Source organism: Malus sylvestris, chromosome 2, assembly GCF_916048215.2.
Source record: "Malus sylvestris chromosome 2, drMalSylv7.2, whole genome shotgun sequence".
Taxonomy (NCBI): Eukaryota; Viridiplantae; Streptophyta; class Magnoliopsida; order Rosales; family Rosaceae; genus Malus; species Malus sylvestris.
The window spans coordinates 4,519,763-4,543,565 of record NC_062261.1 but is presented as its reverse complement, the minus strand read 5'-3'; the positions used below and the strand labels follow the sequence as shown (position 1 = coordinate 4,543,565).

General features: G+C 34.7%; 3 protein-coding genes across 4 annotated transcripts in view; 1 reads left to right on the top strand and 2 right to left on the bottom strand.

Moving 5' to 3' along the window:
• Positions 1-23,803, top strand: part of LOC126595919 (KRR1 small subunit processome component-like) — a 40,372-nt gene that overhangs the window by 8,907 nt on the left and 7,662 nt on the right. The gene's annotated exons all lie outside the window — the stretch shown is intronic.
• LOC126595869 (uncharacterized) lies at positions 7,448-10,771 on the bottom strand. 2 transcript variants are annotated; one of them, XM_050262259.1, is made up of 14 exons: positions 10,464-10,771; positions 10,289-10,359; positions 10,064-10,207; positions 9,850-9,939; positions 9,678-9,734; positions 9,483-9,521; positions 9,194-9,341; positions 8,930-9,076; positions 8,705-8,781; positions 8,293-8,400; positions 8,035-8,124; positions 7,896-7,952; positions 7,729-7,767; positions 7,448-7,639 (listed from the first exon to the last, which is right to left on the bottom strand). In XM_050262259.1, exons 1-14 carry the CDS (start codon positions 10,528-10,530, stop codon positions 7,451-7,453), a joined length of 1,323 nt encoding a protein of 440 aa, XP_050118216.1. In that variant the 5' UTR covers positions 10,531-10,771; the 3' UTR covers positions 7,448-7,450. The 2 variants fall into 2 exon arrangements, with proteins under 2 accessions (XP_050118216.1, XP_050118223.1); XM_050262266.1 differs by having other exon boundaries at positions 7,448-7,623.
• Positions 17,171-22,903, bottom strand: LOC126595890 (uncharacterized). The gene is made up of 9 exons (XM_050262288.1): positions 22,759-22,903; positions 21,789-21,850; positions 21,602-21,705; positions 20,587-20,867; positions 20,154-20,392; positions 18,183-18,401; positions 17,972-18,070; positions 17,802-17,882; positions 17,171-17,700 (listed from the first exon to the last, which is right to left on the bottom strand). Exons 4-9 carry the CDS (start codon positions 20,858-20,860, stop codon positions 17,398-17,400), a joined length of 1,215 nt encoding a protein of 404 aa, XP_050118245.1. The 5' UTR covers positions 20,861-20,867; positions 21,602-21,705; positions 21,789-21,850; positions 22,759-22,903; the 3' UTR covers positions 17,171-17,397.

Here is a 23,803-nt window from a genome sequence, read left to right as displayed (position 1 = left end):
TTTCTACTTATAGTCATACAAAGTCGGCATATTCTTAGATAGGAATGAACTAAAAGCCCTTTAATTGGCTATGGTTTTTGGTCCAATTAGAATAGAACAAAACATGAAGCTTAATAAAATAATATCAAAAAAAAGAAAATGAATAATATGAATATATAGTTCAAATACCACCGTACTCGTGTAGTGAAGTTATTTTGTTCAAAATAATAGTAAATTAGAGTATAGAAAACATGAAATAAAGGAATTAACGATTAAATAAGAAGTAAAGACAAAACTTTCTTAAATTCATAAATATACACAACATATAATTACTATATAATTGTTTTTGAAAATACAGGTCTTCACACATCACTAGATGAAGAGGGTTGTTATAAAGAATGTTAGGATTGTAGGTTGTTGTAATATGGTGCTAGCACATTGTATTAGCTTAACTAGCAAGCTTTGTGGTGGATTAGTATATAAGACTCTTTGAAAAACAATTACTTGTTCATGAAGAAAGAACAATTCACAAAACTCTCAAGCTCTCTCTCTCATTCTCTATGCACTCTTTTCTGCATTTCTTCAATTCTCACATGGTATCCTCGCCAAAAAACAATCCGGCGCTTCCGCAATCTCATTGAAAATTTCTCTCTTCTCTTCTCAATCCTCTAGTTTGTACAACTTCTAAGATAAAATCGGGCTAGTACAATCATCCGATTCACAAGAAAATTGGAGTTCTTGATCACAAAAATCAACTGTTTAATAAAACGCAACAGTGAATTTTTTTTTCTCTTCCCACGGTATCAAATCGGCCGGCCTGACCTTCAACAACAGCTGCACCGGTGTAACCTGTGATCAATGTTTTCTACGTAGTACTACACTACACACTAACTACCTCATTTTTTAAGGTAGTGCACGCATACTTTTGCTTTTTTGTTGCAACTTAATTTATTTAAGGAGTTTATTTAATTCGCAATGTTGTCTTGAAGAATCACACACACATATATATAGTTACTGTAGTATTACATGCATAAAGCTTGTTTATCCCAAGAGCGTCCGTAAGAAATCACCAAAGTTCAATTTTCTGTAACTGATCTTATGGGCAAGATGGTTAAATTCAATCCTTAGGTCCTCCGATATCAAGCCTCAAACGCTTCAAACTAAAGTTATTCGAGAGGATACGCCGTAACAGGTAATTAACTTTGTGTTTCTGATTCGTTTACCGTTTTGGTTTTGTTCGCATTCCCTTTTTTGATCAGGGATTTTCCCTTTGTGTTTTCCAATTGATTAGGGTATGTTGGATATATATATATAATCTAGTTTAGGATTGTTCTCTACAAACTAAACTTCAGACTTTTCTCAAACCTGTGTACGGTGTTTTTATTCTTGGTGTTTGAAGCTAGATAGTCTAATTATTTTCCCTCTTTTCGATCGTTCCATCTATGTCAGCTCCGCCACCGGATGTGCCAGAACATTTAGTTCGAGATGGCGACATGCATCAGCTTCTTAATGATATAAGGGATAGAGTAATTGATGAGCCGTCAGACCAAGAATTAATCTTGTACTATTTAAATAGGTGGATAAACGGTCAACCTCAACCTTCTCAGTTAGTTGCCCAGATAGCAGATGAATTTCGTAGCCTAACCCCCGAACAACTTTGCAGTAATGATTTGTGCTTAATTCTTGTTTTCCAAGATTTTCTCTATTCTATATATATTTTCCTTATTTTTATTTTATTTTATGAATTGTATATATTTTGTTCTGTATAAATCTCCATTTTTTGGTTAAATGTGATAGATGATCTACAACAACTATATTTGTATACGGCAATAGAGCGGGGGCCCGGCGGTCATGATCTTCCGGATCGACGAGTCTACATTGGACAGGATCCCTTGGATAGAAACAGAATTCTTGGATGGTGGATCTCTAAGGTATCTAAAAAAAACATATTAGGAATAAACACGGATGATCCTAAACTTCAAATTTCAATTGGATACAAGAAGCCTTATGTATTCCATATAGGCAATAAGTGAAAGGATGCCGTAGTAACACACTGGCATATGATTGAGTATACTACAGAACCAGATCATTCAAACTCAAAGGGCTCAGGAATTGTAAGTTATTTGGTAACTTGTTTAGTACGTATACTAAAACCTATATGATATCTCTACTCCTAACCCTTTTAATTACTATGTGTACTGCAGCTGTACAATTGGTCGCTAAAAAAGATATATCTTGGCAAGAAAAAGTCTACTAGGCAACGTCGTGGTTCTAATAATGTGCAGGCTGATGAGGTAAGTTTTTAGAGATTTTATATACACACACAGTACTGGAGTTTCTAGTGTCTTTATTTTTTTTCTTTTCGATATGACGTTTGACCAATCTCTTTATTTTCTACATAGTTTTGTTTTGTTTTGGTTTGGTTTTTTTTTCTTCTTCTTCTGTCGAAACCACTTTGTAATGTCAATAGTCACTTTAAGGCATACGAAATAAAGAATAAAGAATCACTTGCTATATAGCATGGTTAATTTCTTATTTACAAAGTTGTTTATTTTTAGCATAAGAATATGTTAGAACCTGCTCCAAACCTTATGACATTTTTTCAATGGTCTTATTTTCGATGCTTAATCATATTCATCTTACGATTTTCGTTTTAATTGTTGGGACAATGTTATTTATATTCAGTGTCACGATGGAAGTTGTCCAATTAATGCTCCACGAGATCCAACTATTCCAGCAGACGCTGATCTCGCACTGGATTTTGATGAATTCAATAATGTAAGTTTGTTCAAAATTAAATATTACAAAAATAGAAAATTTATATATATGTGTGTGTATATTATCATATATATTTCGGCTTACTGATGATTACTTGTATACTTGAAATAATTCGGTTGATTTTATCGTGGTGCTTCAGTCGCTTATCATCTTGCTTGATAATGACTTAATTTAATTTTCCATTATATTTTTATTTATATTATTGATTTTTTAATTATTATCAACTTTATTGATTATCATATATATAATAGAAAACTTCATTTTAATCCCTAAAAAAGATGAGTTTTAGATTATAACCATATGTAAGATTAAAATCTAATTTTAGTCCCTAGCACATTTAATCATATCATTTATTAGTTGTATTTTGATGTTTTATTTTATCTTTTTATTTTTATTTTAATGTATTAATTACATTTACATTTAATTTTTATTTCATTCATCATAATATATTTTAATGTCTACATTTAGGCAACTAAATTTTTTATAATATATATTCCGATAACAATTTTGTATGTTCTTCATTTAGGTACATTAATACATTTGAATATTTTGGTATATCTACGGTACAAACATGTAGTTACATTGATTTAATATAATGCATTTCGTTACGTACACTTTGATACACACATTTGAGTATTGACTTTTAGGTACATTAATTCAATTATTATTTCGGTAAATACATTTTGGTATTGATATTTAGGTATATACATTTTCGGTATTGACATTTAGGTTCGTACATTTTGGTACATACATTTCGGTATTGACATTTAGGTACATTAATTCAATATAATACATTTCAGTACATACATTTAGGTTCATTATAATATATTTCGGTACAATCATGTAGGTACAAATATTTTGGTACAAAAAAGGTCAATTTTATATATTTTGGCACAATCATTTCTGTACACTTATGTATCTATATATTTTTGTATCACAATTTTTTTTAATATTTTCTCATTTACGTTCATTTCTAATTAAAAAAATTAAATATGTGCATATTAATAAAATTAAAATTTAATATGGAGAGATTAAATAAAAATACACATTAAATAAGAAAAATTGAATGTAAATTTTGATAAAAGTACAAGGGATTAAATTGAATATTTAATCTAGCATCAGGTTTTTTTTTAAATTTTAATCTTTTGCAAGGACTAATGTTCAAAAACCCCTATATATAATTCTCTATTTTTGTAGGAGACACTTTGCGTACTGCATTTGGGTGATAAGAAAAAAGCAGTTGCATGCGGCCAGATCTTAACGCTCGGTAGTAATACTATTCATAATGTTTCACTTGGAGAGGGCAACGTGCGAGTAGCTATTAATCTCGCCTTAGATGAAGATGCTCTACTTCCGATCCCAGTTAGAAGAGAGATGAGAACTGTTGGCGATGCCGTTAAGTCTATTGTAGCTTGGCCGAGGGATCTTGTTATCATGCTAAAAAAAGGGGTGAAGGTGTGTAATTAATTACCTTACTTGTACAACTTACTAGTCTTCTGTATCCTAACTTGTCTTCCCGTACTCTATCGTACCAAAGGAATGGATGAAGATGCTCTACTTCCATGACTGCGTTTAACATATGGTTTTACAGGAAAAGCAGGTTACAAAAGAGAGAACCTTAAAAGGAAAAAGCTTTAAGGCCGTTCAAGATAACCAACCCCAGTCATGGAAGGATTTAGAAGACCACACTAATAACAAGATGCATGATGATTTGGTTTTCCATTTCAGCACGGAAGACCAAGCATTTGGTCACTCAAGGACCGTGTACCTCGCAAGACAGTGTATTTTGGATTTAATTGGAATGCAGCAACTTGAACAAGAAGTTATAGTGGCTTACATGAGGTAATTGTTCTCTCTGTATTAGAATATAATCCAAATACAACTCTTAATAAAGAGGAAATTGTAGTAATGATTCTTCAACTTTAACTTAATTGGACTAATGATCACTCAACTAAAAATTCCATGACCAATAGTCCCTTAACTTCTCAAAACGTGTAGTTATGGTCATTTTCGTCAACTCCGTCAAAATGAGTCGTGTTGGAAGAATCATTGCTATAATTGTGTTAAAGTTGAGAGACCATGACTCCAATTGAGTTAAAGTTGAGGAACCATTTCTTCAATTGGATTAAAGTTGAGTGACAGTACTACAATTTTCTCTTTAATAAAACTATATGTTCGGTCACTTAGAATAACAACAACATTTATATTTGGGACAGCCATTTATACGAACAGTACAAGCATTCAACCACCATTGAAGAGGTTAGATTTGTGGATCCCGCAGATGTTTGCAAAACTAGGAATAAGGGGGACCCACTGATTCAAGAGCGGGCTGATCGGCTGACACTACGCCTGATGCAAGTGACTTCCAGCAGTATCTTTCTTATACCATATAATCCTACGTAAGTCAACCTTTGTCAAATTTTATTTACTTTTTCCTTTAGTTTGTGGCCAAGTCGAGAGAATGATATAGGGCGCGTCTAATAGCATTATTTTAAACTTTGCAGAAATCATTGGTTTTTGACAATCATAAGTCAGAGTAAAGATATCGTCTATGTCATGAATTCAATTAATAATTGGCCGCTGGACAAAGACTGGAAAAATGTTATCAATACGTACGTTGGTCTATCATAGCAAGTTATCCAAAGTTTGTGATTAAATATCGTTCACTATAAGTTAAGTCTCTGTTTTGGTGTTGTAGTGGGATTAAAGGATATAATAAGCAAACTGGGAGACAACATAAAGTACCAGAGTGGAGAATCCTGCAGGTACCTTAGGGTTTATGGTATTATATCATTCGATTAGATGATTAAACTATCACTATGAATTTAATACACAATCACAAAATAAAGCTATTTTGGTGTACAAATTCAGGGCACTCCTCAGCAAAAAGGTGTGGTAGAATGTGGCTATTTTCTGATGCTATACATGAAGGAGATAGTTGAAGATTCAACCCTCTCGTTTCACACTAAGGTATTATCTTTTGGTGATAGTTTGCATTTATTTACAAAAAAAAGAAAGAAAAAAAAAAGATTTCAAGAGTATGAAGTTTGAATTTGTATAATTAGTTGTTTTTGTTTAGTTCGCTTGAGAATAGGGTTGGAATATAAGTTACTTCTTATACTAGTTTCAGTTTGCCAGCACTGAGAAGGTATACACCCCAAAAGATATTGACTCAGTACGATATGAATGGGCAACTTTCGTCTACAGCAAGTTACTTCAAGATACAAGTTCTAAATTCTAATGACATGAGATCAATAAATGTTCTGTGTAACTCTTTCTGAGATTTTGATGTAGGATTATTTTCTGTGTAACTCTTTGTAAGCGAGGATTTGAGAAAAGAGTACCAACTAATATGGCATATATGCATGATAAATATCTACTGTATCTATGATCGATCAATGAGGTTGAAAAACGATAAAAGCATATGATACCTCCATTTCAGGGTTAATATACATGAATGATGTTAATATAACTACGTTATAGGGCAAACACAAAAAACTTTAATATTTTCCTTTTATATAGGTCAAAAATAAAATTGATTTGTAATAAATGAAGGTGGATTATGTTATAGAGCAAACACAAAAAGAACTTACGAAAGAGGTAGATTAAAAAAAATATGGTACTGATAAATAAATTTAAGGGTTCTTTAGATTTAAATCCTTGCAACTCTTAAACTCTAGACAAAAACCCACATATATTATAACTTCTAAATAAAACCCAAATTTTAAATATGATGTCATGTTGGATAAAAGATGTCCATGAATTTGTGTTTATTTACAAAATCATGCCACCAAATCTCTTATACGTTTCTTTTAGACATTTAATTTGTTTAATATATTTTTAATTTTGTGTGAACTCCTCCAATCCAAAACCTAATTAGATCAAATATATACGGACATATATTCTACATTTATGTATACTAATACCATAATAAGAAGTAGGTAAATTAATTTTGTTACAAATTTAAAAAGTAGGCACATTAATTTTCATGTAATTATACAATAGGTAATTTATTTTCATAAAATTAAACAATAGATATTGTTTTCAAAAAATTAATTTTCATAGTAGGTAAACTATTTTCATGTAATTATACTGTAGGTATAAAATTAAACAATAGATATTGTTTTCATAAAATTAATTTTCATAGTAGGCGATTATTTTCATAAAATTAAACAATAGATATTGTTGAAAATAAACACTAAATTAGGTATATTCAAATTGAAATTTATTGTCAAAACTAAAAAAAATTCCAAATTAATTCCTCCATCTAGAACCATATTTCATGGCTACAAGACCTCACCAAATTCAATGCACGTGATCAATTAAAACAAAATTACAAGAACTTTCCATACTTGCTTAGATGGGGTATATTAGGGATCCAAAAATTATAAAAACAGACACACAAACTTAATTTGGTAAGTTGCTTAGTTGGATCCTAATCATTGGGTTTTATTCGGATAAATATTATATGATGGGCTAGAGGCTAGAAAAAATGAGTTTGGAGGGGGAAAGTTAAATTTTCAATCTACGACACATATGCCCCAATGATAGAGATCAATGATATCTACATATAATATAAATGCAAATGTGTAATATTAATATGTGGTTTATTTTCCACATTTCATTTGTTAAAGGTATGAATCAAAAGCTCCAAAAAATGTAATGTAATTTTGACATCACCCAATAATCCTTCCTAGAACCCAAAACTTTCTGCTACTTTAACAAAGCGCAGAGTACCATAATAAGCCCTTGCACCTCGAGTTCTAATCTTGTCAATAAGGTGTCCAGCATGGACTTTGTAATATATGCAGTCTTCAACGACTATCCTGACTAGCCTTAATCCTTCGAATGAGCCCGTAGCAACAACTGTTTCGGTCTTCCACTAATCATTTACATGATTAAGAATCATTGAACAGAAAAAGGTAGTGTCTAATGTAGCAACCAAAATTACAAAGAAAGATTAACACTTACATTAACGACGATAAAACAATCTGTCAGTTCTCTAAGTGCCTGCATTCCCAATCATATATGGTAAACAAACAGCTCGGAGAAAGAATTAACCAACTATTCATTTTCGTAGGGTATATCTTTTTCGTTTTAAGACTCAAGGTTCAAAATCTTAAGTAACTTTTATTCACCTTTATGTAGATATCATCGGGGCCTATGAGAAGTTCCTTCCATTCACCAGGTTCCACCTGCACGCAATTGCAGAGATTTACATAGCTGCCTAAGCTCACTCTATTCCCACAACATTAGTTGTTCAAAAATTTATTAAACCTTCTTGATTCCAAATTTTGAGATAAGCCCGTAATCTTGATTCCCAAACTTGATGATCTCATACTGTCTTGCATTCAACAATTCTATTGCCTGAAATAAATAAAAAAATTGTTACTCAAATCAGAAAAAAAAATACAAAATAGACATCACAGAGGAGAAAAGGAATTTCATTGGCAAAACAAAAAAAAAAAATTATCTGACAGAATAGATGACAGGTTACATGCAAGAAAACAATAAAATTAAAGATGTCTTATGTACCTGAGGTGTCCGATCACTTGGCAAAAGGTCAAGAACAGCCCTAGCCTTATCAAAAATATCTTGGTCCACATCCCTTTTCGCTCTTGAGATTATCATAAAACTCTCAACCTTAGGTGCCAAATTGTTTTTTGTATAAGACACAAACCAAAGAAGATAAGTAAGAAGCCAAGGTGGCCAAAATGTCCATAACCTTAACCCTAATAGCCAAAACATTTGGATGCAGTCTGTATTCTTAGAGAAACCTCAAATGAATTCTCATCCATCTCAAACAATGAAACTTCTTTGAAATTTATGCTAAAGTCTCTAACTCTCTAGGGTAGATAATTTGAAACAAATTGACAAGGCATTAACAAGGGCATCTAATCTAGAGTAGATGTACATAGTATCTGGAAGAGTTGTAATAATGAAATACCAGATGGAGTTCGCATGAAATACCATGCTCTTCTAAGAAAGATTTCACCTTCGGCCAAGCTTCTAGCACATACTTTTCTGCATATAACAGTGAAGGTTTATTTGAAATCAGTTATCTCAAACTGTATGATTGTAATTTATGAGTAACAATTTAAAAACACAACCAAATCCAAATTGCTCCATTCAAACGGATAACAAATTAATAATAAGAGGAGAGGAAGATCACCTTTGTCTTTGGGAAAATTCGTACGGTAATAGATGTTATCTCCACAACTGTTCGACTCCTCTTCAATTGGCTTGGAGTTGTCGCGCTTTTGGGGGATGCCGTTCTCGTCGACCTCCAATGGTCCATGCTGCTTGTTTTGAAACCATACTAGAAATCAATTAGGTAAATTAATAATGATACGATCGAATATAGAAGATAATGAGAAGAAAAAGAAAGGTATGCAGTTACAAATCACAACAATTCAGATATGCGAATCTTGAATACCATTCATCACCCTGGCACAATGAACACCCGCCTCTTTAACCCTATTGATAAGGTACTCGGCAGCAACACGATAAACAAAGCAGTCTTCCACAATCATCCTGACTATCCTTAGACCATTAAATGAACCCGTAGCCAGAACATCGTGTCCCTGTTAATTTAATAGAATTTAAAACTAATTACATTATAAAAAAAAACTCACTTCATCTCGTGGTTCTGTTTAAGATGTACAAAACCAGAAAGAGGTATACAAGTCAAACATTAATAGGAAAGGAAAAGGAATAATACTTACGCAAACAACGATAGAACAACCCGTCAATTCTTGTAGATCCTGCACGCCAGTTATATTGTAAAGCATTGCTAGAAGAAAATTAAATATGTCCATAACAAAACGTGAGCTATATTTTTGCCTTTTGATATCTCTATTTGTGTCTTTTTGTGAACGGGGACAGTAAACATGGTTTCAAATTTAAATCCCTCTATGCACCTTTAGAAAGCAGCCCCCGGGACCCTGAAAAATTGACCTCAATCCCCAATAATGGCCCTGCATTCAATTATTAGACCAATATGATCAAAAGTGAGTTTTTCCATATAATATTGAGAGTTTATCACTTATAAGAAAAATTTGCAGGCACGTACGAAATGTAAGCCATACACACCTCTGGGATTGCATATTTTGTGCAAAGCCCGCCCACTTGATACCCGATTTTGATTATGTCATATTGAGGATTATAGAGAAATTCTAGTGCCTGCAATAAAACAAGTTAGGAAATTTATACAGAATAGGATCAATTTCCTTCATATGCTGTTTCCGGAAAAGAGGAGAAAAAGCATTGAAAAATAAACTTCAAATCAATTGAACTCATATCTTACAAATAGCAAAGGATCTGCCGACTGAAACTTGGCTACTTTCGAAATATTATCTTCAAAAAAAAGGTTAATAACAACGTTCGCCTTGATGAAAATGTCTTCGTGCACATGCCTTCGGAGTGCCGACAATGTCATGAAACCCTCATCCTGACCATATATTTGAATTAACACTCATCAATCCTGAGTGGATTGCGCAAAGAATATAAGTTATCATTTATTAGGACATACCATATCTAGTGTGCATGAAATACCATAAAATTGTAGAGCATGTTTCAGCACCGGCTGAGCGTCTAGCAGGTCTTCTCGCGCACATAGTCATGGAAAAGTTCATATGTCAGAGTATTTGTTTTAATAAAGGGTAAGGATAACAATTAACAATAATAAGAACAAGAGAGGACGTTACCCTTGTTTAAGTAGCTATACTTTGTAAAGAAGAAATCGGACGAGGGGAAATCCTTCTCGATTTCCATTAATTCCTGTGCTGATTTGTTTTCCCAAGTAGTGAGAGACCAGACGGATTGAAGATTTTAGTGGCAAAGTTGCCAAAGGTAATGGTTAGGAGAAGGCATTTTTGTGGGAAATTTTTGGGGAAGAAGAGGAAAATTCAGGAGCTTTTAGGGTTTTAACACTGCTAAATATGAGGAGAAATAAGGTTAGGGTTTTAAACTTTAAGAGGTCTAGTCAAACTAGAATTTGAGGAGATTTTAAAGGAGGAGGATTCTGCGTCCCTTGCTAATCTCTCTTCCGGTCTTCCTTTCCTTCTTTTACTACTTTAACGGTTACGGTTAAGCCACGTCGACATCTTATTGATTTTTTATTTATAGAAACAACAAAAAGCAAAGTGTGAGAGTATGAGATAAAAAGAGATTAGAATACGATGGGAAAGAATGCTTTCTAAAAACTTCTCGTGCCTAACCCAGGTTAACTTTTATATTTTATGTTTCTTTTTTAATGTTGAAAAACATTTCGAAGACAAAACTAAAAAAAATATATTTAGTTTTGTTCACCTCCCTCTCCCCCCCCCCCTCCCTCTCCCTATTGTTCCACCTTCCTTCGGCCCCAAAACCCAGAAAGAAATTTTTTTTTTTTTATAGTTTTGTTCACCTTCCTCTCCCTATTGTTCCACCTTCCTTCGGCCCCAAAACCTAGAAAGAAAAAAAAAAATTAGGGATGGGTGATGAGTCCATATTATACCATATATTTTACCCTATTATTCTTAGTATTAGTATATTGGTTATTTTGGTAGAATTTTGATACTTTGTTATGTATTTTCAATGTAGGACATTCAACTTCCTCTGGAGCAAAAAGTGATCAAACAGATGAATTTTGGAGTTATTCCAATTGGAGGATGTTCGTGAGTCTTTCAAGATGATTGTGTCAGTATTTCAAGATGATTGTGTCAAAGTTTCAGATTTTTCTACTAAGCCGTTTGACTGTGGTAAAGAAAAGAAGGTCAAGCGCGCAGTTTTCCAGATTGACGTTTCTGGACGTTTTGGGCATTTTGGAGGTCAAAATGGCATATTTTGAAAAAGATTTCTTATGAGGATTTGTAGGGGACGTCTCCAGGTTTCAAAATAGACCTTTTGGGACCAAATTGGAGTTGATTTGGTCGGTCAAAAGATGGATTTTATGCGAAGTCTGAATTTTAGTTCAAATAGGAAACCTTTTATTTTATGTTTTATTATTTTATTATGTTTCCTAGTTTTATTCTAAGACCTTTTAGGGTTTTGTTTTGTAGTAGTATAAATAAGGCTAATTAGCCATTAGGAAAGAGATGAGAGAAAAGGGAGATCGCACACACTATTTGGAGAATTGCTTTAGACAATCAAGTTTATTTTCGAGGTGTTTTCTATCCATGTTTTTAATAATATTCTATTTTATTATTGTTAGTAACTAGTTTCATTTGCTAGGACGAGGCCACGAGCCTTAGCAAAAATATGTAGTTTCTTTTCAATTTGCTTATGATATTATGCATGCAAGTTTTGAATTATTAATCACCGTGTTTGAAACTATCTAATTGTCTTGATGATTGGCCACCATTAGGATATTTAGAAAAGTAATTTGATGCAATTTTGGCGAAGGGTTGTCTCTGGAATTGGCGCTAGCTTCTTGTGGTTAATATGTGTAACTTCTTAGGATGGACGACACGTCTTAAGGGTTATATGGTTTTTCAAAAGGTTTTCACAAAACTTAATGAGTCTTGCATGTTCACATTCGATTTGGACACCACGAACGGGTTGCATGTTAGATATACGTTCTATGTTGGAGGTTCCAAGTAGGATATATATTAGGAAAACCTAACCTTCAAATATGCATGTGTAATTCATAAATAATTGGAAGAACTACGTAGGATTGTTAAGGTGACGGCAGAACCCTAGTGCTTAAATAGATTTTCAAACTATTTTCTTTTGTTTTATTTACTTTGCCAATTTATTTAATTATTTTTAATTAAATTCGTTTTTAATATTTTAATTCATAATATCACCTTCTTCCAAACTTTGTTTTCAAATAATTAATTAAGATTTGGTTTAACATAAACTATTCATTCAATCCATGTGGAGAACAACATTGCTTGAGCTGCTATACTACAATAACCTTGTATTCTTGCAAGTATTTTTAAGTGTTTTTATCCCTACTTTTGCAGGTGGCAAAATTCCTATTAAGAAATTGGCGCTGTTGCCGGGCATTGTTTTAAATAATTTGTGTTTATCAACTCTTAGTTAATCATTTTTGTATATATCTTTTTATTTACTTGATTTTAATTTTAATTTTTTTTTGTTTTAGGTTACAACTTGTTGATTTTGAGAGCAGTGCAACAATTTCATTAGCAACAATGGGATACTTTGGATTTGCACCAACAATTTGTGCTCTTTGCAATTTAAATACCCATGATATTATGTATTGTCCTCAGAGGCAATATTTTCCAGAGTTTGTGCAGCACCATATTAATATGAGGAACAATTTTCAGAGGCCTAGGCTCGATTCCTACTCAAATTTTTACAATCTATCATGGCCAGAGCATCAAAATCATACGTGGGTGGGCAGCCACTAGCCTTTTGAACAACATCATAAAGAGGTAATATTTGACCTTGATACCCATTATATATGTGACTACATTTGGGAATCCTTTATTGCTTTCCATAGTAGGAAAATATACTTGGAGCAAAGCATTTTTCCATGTCATCAATATCAAAAGGAAATCTAGAAGATTGATGAGAATTTTTCAAAAGAAATTGTTCCTATCATGAAATGGTTAAGGGGTGCACAGAACTTGAGAAAGTTTTGGAAAGCAAAATACTTGGAATATTCTAGTATTTGGTTTTGCTAATGGAATTGGAAAATTTTGGTGCTAAACTGGCTATTGTGGAACATACTAGTCGGACATCCGAAAGATCGAGGAAAGACCAACGTACACTCGAGGGCGAATTTTTTCAGAGAACAGGAGTCTGATGTAGGCACTACAATAAGTATGGCCCCTATATTAAATATAGATGTTGGTGGCTTCTCGTCTATCAAAGCCATGCTTTTGTCTATTTTAATTATAGGTTGCATTGTAACTATAATATGTTATTAATTGCCTATCCTACTAATGTAAGGTACCCTCCTATTTAAAGGGCTCCATATGTAAGATTAATGTGACAACCCGTCCCGGAATTTATGGAACGAAATGGCATTTTTTTAACTTCACTAAGTTTGAGATATTTATTTTGAAATGATTACTTTTGGGTCTTGTTTGGTCTGCCCAAGGGGCCCACTCCTTGTAGTTATCCCCCAGTCCTCTTTCCTCTTTTCCTTTTGGACCCGTGAGTCCCCATCTTCCCTTTTTCTTTTATTTTCTGAAAAAGCTCTCTCTCGGCTCTCTCTATCTCAGCCCCCTCCGATGGCTTTTCTCACCAACAAACAACACCACAACAACATCAACATCTCCAATAACACCCTAGTGAACTTAGAATCAAAAGAGAACACCCCGAACCCCTCCATTTCTCTAGGCTTACACTGTTCATCGAAGTTCTCTGGCGAGTTTCCTCATCCTCCGGCGAAGGTAAGCCTTGAACCTCGTCCAAAAGTTATATATCGTGTCTTAGTGTATGTTTGGAAGTAGTTTTTAGAAGTTTTGTCGATGTTTGGACGTAGGAACCTCACGAGGGAAAACTTCTCCAATTTTCCCGCGAGCACCGCCCCTTTCAAGCTGATTTCCAGCCAAACCACGATGAGTTAGCTGGTGTGCAAGTATGAATCTCTTCATCTCGTCGAGTACTACAACTTTGGTTTTTGAATCACTCGATTTGGTTAAGTATCAGAGAAATTATGAGCGTTTGAATGTGTGCCAACAACCGGCCAAATCCTTTGGCCTGAAATCGGACCCCCAACCCAGATTCCTTTGAGCCAGGTAGCCCAGCACAAAGCCTAAACCTATGGAACCCAGCCCAATTACCCCAAACCCAAAACCCTTAACCCAAAAACCCAAACCCATTTAGGCCCAATCCGGAACCAAGCCCAAGCCCAAGCCTGACCCGCTTGACCGGAACCCGTTGACTTTGACCTGGACCCGTTGACTTGTTGACTTTGATCGTTGACTTTGACTTTGACCGGTCAGCGATCAACGTTGACTTTCCATTGACTTTTTTAGGTTTCGATCGGGACCCCTCATAGCCTAATTTCGACGTCCTAGACCCGTTTTTTCACTCGTTTTCCCAAAATTCAATGGTTTGAATAGATTTTTATTAATTGTACCCTTTATGTGCTTGGTCGATTTTTAGCGACGATTTCGTCTTTCCTATTTCGTACGGCTCTTCGACGACGGGGTATCTATGAGTAGACCCCTTCTAAAATGCATGTTTTAATAGTAGAATTGCATACATGAAAAGCATGATTTAATGCTACGTTTTATGAAATGTTTTATAAGATAATATGATTACTGAGGCTAGTTTGAATTACCTTATTTTATAGAACTGATGTTCTTTGTAATATATATGATGGATGACTATATACTGCTTATGAACATGTTTTTACACACCTCTTTATAGTATATATGATGGATGACTATATGCTATAAAGATATTTTTGAGATATGATGTTTGAGCTATTGAGCTTCGTTGAGATTTATGTACTTATGTTGGAAATAGTATATTCAATGTTTTGTGTTTATCTAGTGGTCACTATTCCACCTACATGCAAGGTATATGGTGTTGGCATACGGTCGGGAGAAATAATCTATAACTTCGAGCTGAGAGACGTGGAGCTGGTACTGGGCCTGAAGAAATAATTTCTGACTACAGCGCAGAGACAAGAAGCGAGCATAGGGCATGAAGATTGAGACTGGATACCACTATTTAGTATGCTATATACAAGATACGTTTTGGAAATGTTTTATGGCATGCTAGGGTTGTCGGAAAACCTATTATATACTATGCTATTAAGTTTTCATAAAACCTGAGGGGTTAGTATGCTATTATATACTATATCATTAACTGTTTCAGTATTATATATATATATATATATATATATATATATATATATATATATATCAACTTGGTACACTCATGTTTGTTTTGTGCCCCCTTCAGAACATAAGAACAAGGCATACGATCCGAGTTACGAGGCATTCCCCTACCAGTGACTTTGTGTCCGTCTCTTCGCTTTGACATCATTGTAATAGCACATTCCGCTTGTATTTTGAATTAGATGTATGCTCTGAACATGTCATACATTATCACTATGTTTTCGTTGTTGGCAGTTGAATATTATTTTATTATTACATTATTTTATGTAGTTCGAACGAAATTTTTATGCATGTTTCAGATGTTCTCAGCATTTGCATTCATAAATGGCTTACGTCACCCTAGGGTGTTGGCCAGCACGTGACCATCTCGATGTCCCATGGACATCGGGATCGGGACGTGTCAATTAAGAAGTCAATTTAGTGAATTATAATCAATCTAAGAAGAGAGTGATTTTCTCCTCTTTAAAATCAAGTGTGAAATTTGGTCGTGTTAAGCGATTCCACGATTAGTGACGTGAGTGATTGCGTTGCCTCTGGTTGAGTGATTCTCAGATTACTTCCCTTGTCTTTTCTGCATCAGAAAATGGTAGTGTGTAATGTAGCAACTAAATTACTAAGAAATATTAACACTTACATTAACGACGATAAAACAACCTGTTAGTTCTCTAAGTGTCTGCATCCCAATCATATATGGTAAACAAATAGCTAGGAGAAAGACAAAAAGACTTAACTCCAAAAAAAGGAGCGACCTCAAACCAACAAGGCTCTTCACTTTACAAGGGTCGAGGTAGTGTCTATTGTACGCAGCATTACCTTTACTTTTCAAAGAGGTTGTTTCCATGACATGAACCCAAGGTAGCCAAGTTGGCCTTACTGTCTAATTCGTCTAGTTGTTGGTTCTAATCAATAAAAACAAACGAGCGTGCGTTTGATACCTATTGAAACTTAAGCAAATAAACACATATAATGCGCTATTAGGACCATAAGAATGAGTACTCAAAAGATCAAAAGCTTATTCGGTGTCGAAAAGTACACAGTTTTTCTATTAAGAGTGCATTTGGACTGTTTTCAACATTAATAATAACAAATTAAAAATTAAAAATTAAAAAAATTAAAAAATTTAGGGAAGGGATTACCCACCAAGTCCCAAATGATGTCCTGGAGGTGGAAGAGGGGAGGGATTAGTAGAGGTTTTAAAAACGACGACTACGGTAGTCGGATGATATAAGGCTCGTCTAATAATATATTTCAATTTTGCAGAAATTATTGGTTTTTGACAATTATTAATGAGTAAAGATATAGGGTTCGTTTGGATGTACTTTCACTAGTACAAAAAAGACTTTGTGCGACGTAGGACCGTCGTCGCGCAAAGTCAAAAATACGTCGCCCAAAAATTAGCCAAACGAACCTTCGTCGCGCAAGAACCGTCGCGCGAAGGCAGTGGGGTTTGCGCGACGCAGTGCCTACCTACGTCGCGCAAAGTAGATTTGCACGACGTAGGTAGGCGGCACTGCGTCGCGCAAATCTTTTTTTTTTTTTTTTTGTCATTTATATTTTTTTATTTAATTTTTAATAAATATTATAATTAAATTCTAAACAATAATTAATAAACCAAGAAAAAGTAATTAATTATAGAATATATGAAAATGTACTTTTGCCCGAACAAAAAAATAAAAAACTACAAGTCTTCTAAGTTTAATACATCATGCTACTCGGTATCGTCTGGGCGAAGTGGCTGGGAATTCGAAGGTGGAGCAACATTAGGTGCTGGCATCATCGGGATTTGGAGGCCGGACATCGCTAAGGCCTGAACAATCATATTCATCCTCTCGTCCTAAGCCCTAATGTGGTCGCCCTGGGCCGCAACCTGACCTCTTAGGGTTGTCACTTCCCCCTTCAAGGAATTGACCTCTCCTGTGGACAATCTGGAAGAAGAGGCACCCGTTTCACGAACCCCCGCCTTCCCCGTACACCGAACAACCTTACCATGACGACGATCGAACTTCTGATCTAGGACCTCAGTCACGATCTGAACATCTACATCCTTGGGTACAATGACGTCCTCGATCGAGGTCTCTGGGGGAAGCTGCGATGTTGCTTCTTGGAGAATAGCAGTGCTCTTTTCCACCATATCACCCTATAATAATAAAGAAAAAACATATAATGTTTAATAACAAAATATAAATAATATTTGAACGATTCATAAAAATAAGAAAAATAACAATTACATATACTTACACAAAGCTGGTCACTGTTCTCATTGTTGGGATGAACGTAAACATGCTTGAATAGGTCAATTTGTGGGAACTTAGAACCCTCCTAAACAAAAAGAAAAAACATTAAGAAAATTTTATTAATCAATAATAAAAAATAAATTGTATAAAATTTCAAAATTAATATACTTTTACCTCACGTCGTGCCTCAACCCTATACGAAAAGGACTTCGAACCGGAATGGTGGAGAAGTGTCTTTGAGTCCCGAGCTTTCTTGCCAGCAACAGATTTCTTCTATTAAGCATACAATATATATGTTAGTGCGACTATTTGAAAGAAATTATTAAAAAAAGCTTAAATAAAATAACAAAAACAATAAATTATTATTAAAGTATTATGTACATACCACAAATTTTGGATCCGTAAAATGTGTGCAGAGCCACTGCCAATCCTCTCGCCGCTCCTTATACTCGAGTGGGCAACCCTGTAGGCGAACAATCTCCGAAGATTCCCATAGCTGAAAATGCTTGTGAAGAACGCTCTTCCAATCTTTGTACCGGCTTGCTAAGGTCTCCTCTAAGTAGGCACTGACCTCAGGGGATATGTCCTCCATTTCAAAAACGACCTACAAATATGAAAAACAAAATGACAAACAAAATGACCATGTATCAGAATAATTGACAACTAATTTATAAGATATTGATAAAGTTTGTCGGTTTACAATAATAACTAGAATCTTAATTTGTTAGGAAGCAAACAATATAATGTTTATATTCTGAAAAAATCTCAAGAGTGGAGTTCTGATCTCCCATGCGAGCCTCTTTCCACCGGTACAAAGACCAAAGGTGGAAATTCAACATTTTATAGAGAGGTTGTAACTGCACTGACTGTAACTCAAGATCAACTATTCCAGTAGCATGTTAAATGATTTGTTAGGATGTAAGCCAACTACTATTATATATACTTTACCTAAAAAGAAAAAGAAAAAGTCATGCATGTACAATTTAATGCAATTCCATAAAGGTAACCTATTGCATACAAGCATTTCATATCCCACTTTAACAGTCAGTTAATCACGTTGGCTTCCAAATAGCTGTTACTAAGGACATGCTCTAATTTTTACAACCAAAAACCAATTTACCCCTTAAGATGTGAGCTTCGTTAAAGTAATTTACAACATCATGCCTGTTTAAACTGGTTGTGCTTACAATCCAGAAGTAGTAAAACTGACAGAATGAAAATTATGCTGCTGCAACTATAGAAATCAAATTGTGTAACATGTTTATGAGACTTTTGTCCAACTGCAACCCACTAAGAATAGCATGTAGTAAGCATGTCATTTCTAAATGACCCAACAAATATTAGCAGATTCGAAGAAAAACTTCATAAGAAGGTAAGTAAATGTGTAGAAAGTGGTTAAAGTAATATACAGGAAGCTTACAAAATTATAAACAATTTTTATATACAGGATCATTCATACTAGTTCGGAAAGCAGTGTCAAACCTCAGCTTCACGCAAGTGTCAAACCTTTAATGTTCAAACCATAAGGTTAACACTCAAATTATTTATCAAATTCCTTTCCTTAGCACAATTTCTCAACAAAGGATTTCACTCGACTATTTAAGGCTGCTTTCATAGTTCACTTTAATAAATAAAACCAGGACAACAACTAAAAACAATTCACTATCAAATTGAGGCAAAGTCAAGAACCATACATAGGACTCGCTCGGTAAAAGATCGATTATTTGATTAGTATAGCCAGTCCCAAGAAGCACTTAATGATTAAAACAAAATAGCATGTATAGGCATAATGTTTAGGTATCATGATGTTGCTCAACCAGTGGATACTATGGATCAGGTTAACTGATGCACAACACAAGCAAAGCAATGTACTAGAGACGGCATGCATACTCACCTAAACACTATCATAAATCATTAAGCAAGGACGTAGACCAAAACTAAAAACCCATAAATATGCATCAGATAAGATAGTAATCCTTCCACCTAACCAACATAATCATTATTTTAACAATGGTTCACGGAATTATTTTTCAATTTCCTTCCTAGGAAGCATTCAGACAACAAAGAACAGTGCCGCAAATCACTGAAATTAACCAAAACTAAAGGACCACACCTGCTCCCAATTATGAACAGAAGAAGAGTGGGCAAAATACATGACCAAATTATTCACCACAACAACACTCAGCTAGCAGGTGCAAAACAATGAAATGCACCTGATTTCTCTTTCCCCCCTACATTTTCTTAGCAACCAAACAGAAATTGAGAGAAAGATCTTGACTTTACTAATCAAGATGATGGCCCTGCACTAGTTTAAGCAGAGAAAGATGTTGACTTTGCTAAAAATTAATATACTAACCTCCAAATTGTCTCGCACCAGGGTCCTCGTCTCCTCGGGAATTTTTGCCCAACTCTCCCACCGCATAAGACAAAAATTCCTAATAATAAAACCACAGCAATTAACGACGCTGTTATGTTGCTGTGAGGTAACCACTCCACGATGTTGCTCATCATACGCAATCTTGATCAAGGAGGCAGACATACGTACAAGTTGTAGCTCCTTCAACATTCGATTGGGCCCCCTGGTGTTTTTTTTAGCTGCCCAAAAAAACTTAAATGGTAAAAACCCTAAGCTTAAATTTGTACAGAAAATTCGGCAAAACCTCCCCTAATCATAAAAGTACCTTAAAACAGTAATTCACAACCTGCAACACATTTTCACAATCATAAAAGTAATAGTTTTGAAATGAAAAAAAAAAATGCAACGTAGTGAGAATTAGAAAAAAAACTACCTGGTTGGGAGGCCCCATCCTCGACTCTGGAGGACGAGGAAGTGTGATTAGAAGGCTCCGGCTCGCGGCGGTGCCGGTGAGGCCGCCGTGCACTGAGGGGCTCAACTGACACTGATGACGTTGATGATACGGGCACCTGGGACGTCGTAGGAGTAGCCTCCGTAAGGGGTGTAGGCTCCCCAATCAATGGAGCACTCACGCCTGGAGCACTAGATGCTGATAATGCAAGAGCTGCATTGGACACACTCCGACGACGAGTGATCAACTGCGACATCTATACACTTTATGAACCATAAAAATATAACATTAGAAACTAATCCTTTCTTGCATTTGAAACTAATAAAATAGCAACCAAAGTAATATAAGTAATTAGAGCAATAATATCAATACAAGAATATTTAAACTAATCCTTTCTTGCATTTGAACAAACCCTAAAAGAGAATCACTATAGAAGGATCAAATTAGTTAAACCGTGGCAGTATGTGTATTTTGTGAGCAAAAATGATAGATTTTTTCACTGATTTGTTCCACCTCATGAAAGGTTTAGAATAAACTTTACATGAGATATGTGGGTTATAATGCAACTGCTCAAAAGTACAGTATTTAAATGGTCGGGTCCTGCACTGCTTAAGTCTTTTCAAGTAAAATTCTCATCTAAGGTAATACCGTAATAGCTCGAGGCAGTGGGTTAAGCAGTCAGGCATATCATATATAAGTATGTGCATCAAATGTTTTCTAGTTTCAATCCCCTGTGAAAAGTTAACTCTTCCTACAAATCTGGAAAAGCCATATGCAGGGCTCATTCTTCAGAACAAGAATACAGGTTTTTCACAACAACTATCTAAAAGAACAAGATTTTCCAGAATACATCTAACATGCATGAATACTATATGCAAGTCAATGCCAATTAAATAAGCAAAAGGAAAATTTCTAAAATGCAGAATAAAAATTAACAACATAAAATAAGATATAATAAGGAAATCTTTTACGAGAATAAAATGTTACAAGTTCTTACGTTCTGCAATAAACTAGCCGAAGAACAAAGTGCGATATTATGTCCTTGTTGACGACCTCAGATGCCTGAGGATGCCTCATATTTGTCTTCCATAGTTCTATTGCCTGTAAAATGCCAAAATGTTAATTTTCTAAAAGGGTGCAATAACGGAAATGAAAAGAATTTCAACCTGGAACTACGGTTTTACCAATTTCTGCATTTCGTCATGTTTCTTTCCGCGTGATAATCCATCAGCTATCCCTTTAAGCACTGCATACAGCAGTAATTTCCATCAACACAACTCTAGAGATATATGCTGGGCAAATGCTAAACCCATATTCCCTCCAAGATCTGAACCCTCTCCGGTAAAGTGCATCAAGAATCAAATTTCATAGTTTTTGTTTGATTCCGAAATCCAGAAGAGAAAGGGAAACCAGGCCAACCCAAACTGAAATGTGGATCTATACTAAAATCAACTGCAAAAGCATTTCGATTTTCTCATCTCCCAAACAGTCACACTCCAGCATGAAAATAATCAATCTTTTCAGCATTTTTTACCTTAATAAGAAATTTACAAGCTAATCTGAAAAGTACAAGACCGTGTGCCAATCTCATTCAGCCCCATCCCGAATATGTGGTTCTTTAATTTCACACCCTAAACGGTGAACGGTGCAGACCTTTGGTGTAATCTATTAACTTAGCTCCAGAAATGTGTTTCGCTTTTGCAAAATTTTCTCAGGAACCATACAAAAACCAAAAATTAAAAGATATCCCCAAAGTTTCGAGACAATAAGTTCGAAGCTTGGTAGCACCGCCTACTGAAATTCGAAGCTTACTTTCGTTGACAAACATCAAACCAGTCCCAGGCATCTCTCAATAAACAAAATCAACAGAGTAAGGATTCATGCTTTTAAGGTTCTTCGACAGAGTAAGGATTCATGCTTTTAAGGTTGTTCAAGAAAACCCACCATTGTGCTAAATCAGAACCTCAAACCCTATCAACTGAACAAAATCAACAGACCCACATAACCTCAAACCCTCACAAATCCGAAACCCTATCAAATCAGAACCAACATCCAATTTTATCTGGAGATTTCAACAAAGTACTCAGAAATCAACATGCAATTTGACCCTAAACCCTAAATAACAAAAACTCATCGAAAATGAGAAACCCTTACCTTGATTTTGGCACCCTATGTCGCGTCGGCTTCGAGATTTGGGGGTTGAAGGTTGCGAAGAGGAGAGAGAGGTCTACGGGAAAGAGAGAGAGAGGGAGAGATACAGGTCTACGTACGGGAAAGAAAGAGCGAGTGGGAAGAGAGAGGTATACGGGAAGAGCGAGATTTGGGGGTTCAAAAGGTTGCCAAACTTGGAAAATTGAAAACAATCGCCTATTTTTCACTAAATTATCACATCTGGCGCGACGTAGGTATACAATTTGAGGTCGCGCAAAGTAGCGACTACATTAAGACGTCGTGCAAGGTTTTTTTTTTTTTTTAATATTATAAAAATTACTAAAAATGTGACTTTACTTCTTTCAAATTCAAATTTATTTTACATAAACCCCACAATAATATATTTTTTTAACAAAAACTCACAATAATTTTTTTTTACATATATATCATTAAATTTCTTAAGTGTTATAAGTACAAAATAAATAAATTAAAATCAACTTAGTAAATATATATACCATTGAACTTGATGGGAAACACATTGTACGAAACTAATTTCAACTATCCAACCGTCAAACTTGTTTGTATATGCTTCGAGATCGCAGACGCCAAAAATTGCAAAAAACAAACATTCAGAGATTATGTAACGGGACAAAACTTTTTTACGGTTATAAACGAAAAAGCACGATTTTTCTTTACAAGTTTATATTAATCATCATCCGAACTACAATAATAACTCTCACTATCATCACTACTATCATTTCCGGATTCCCATTCGTCTTTATCTTCGTTTGCCTCTTCTGGTGCATTGTATTGAGGTAGATCACCAAGGTCAATTGATATTTCAAATTCAGGAAATCCAACTACGTCAAACGGTTCTTGGACAATATTAGTATCCCGGAGTGTTTCTTCACCAATTTCTATCAAAGATGATAACTGTTGGTCAGCGACGTTATCGTAATTGTCATCATGATCTTGTTCTGGAATATCATATAGCCCTCTTCGATCAATCTTTTGAACAATTTTCCAACCATTGCCAGCTTTAGGGTCG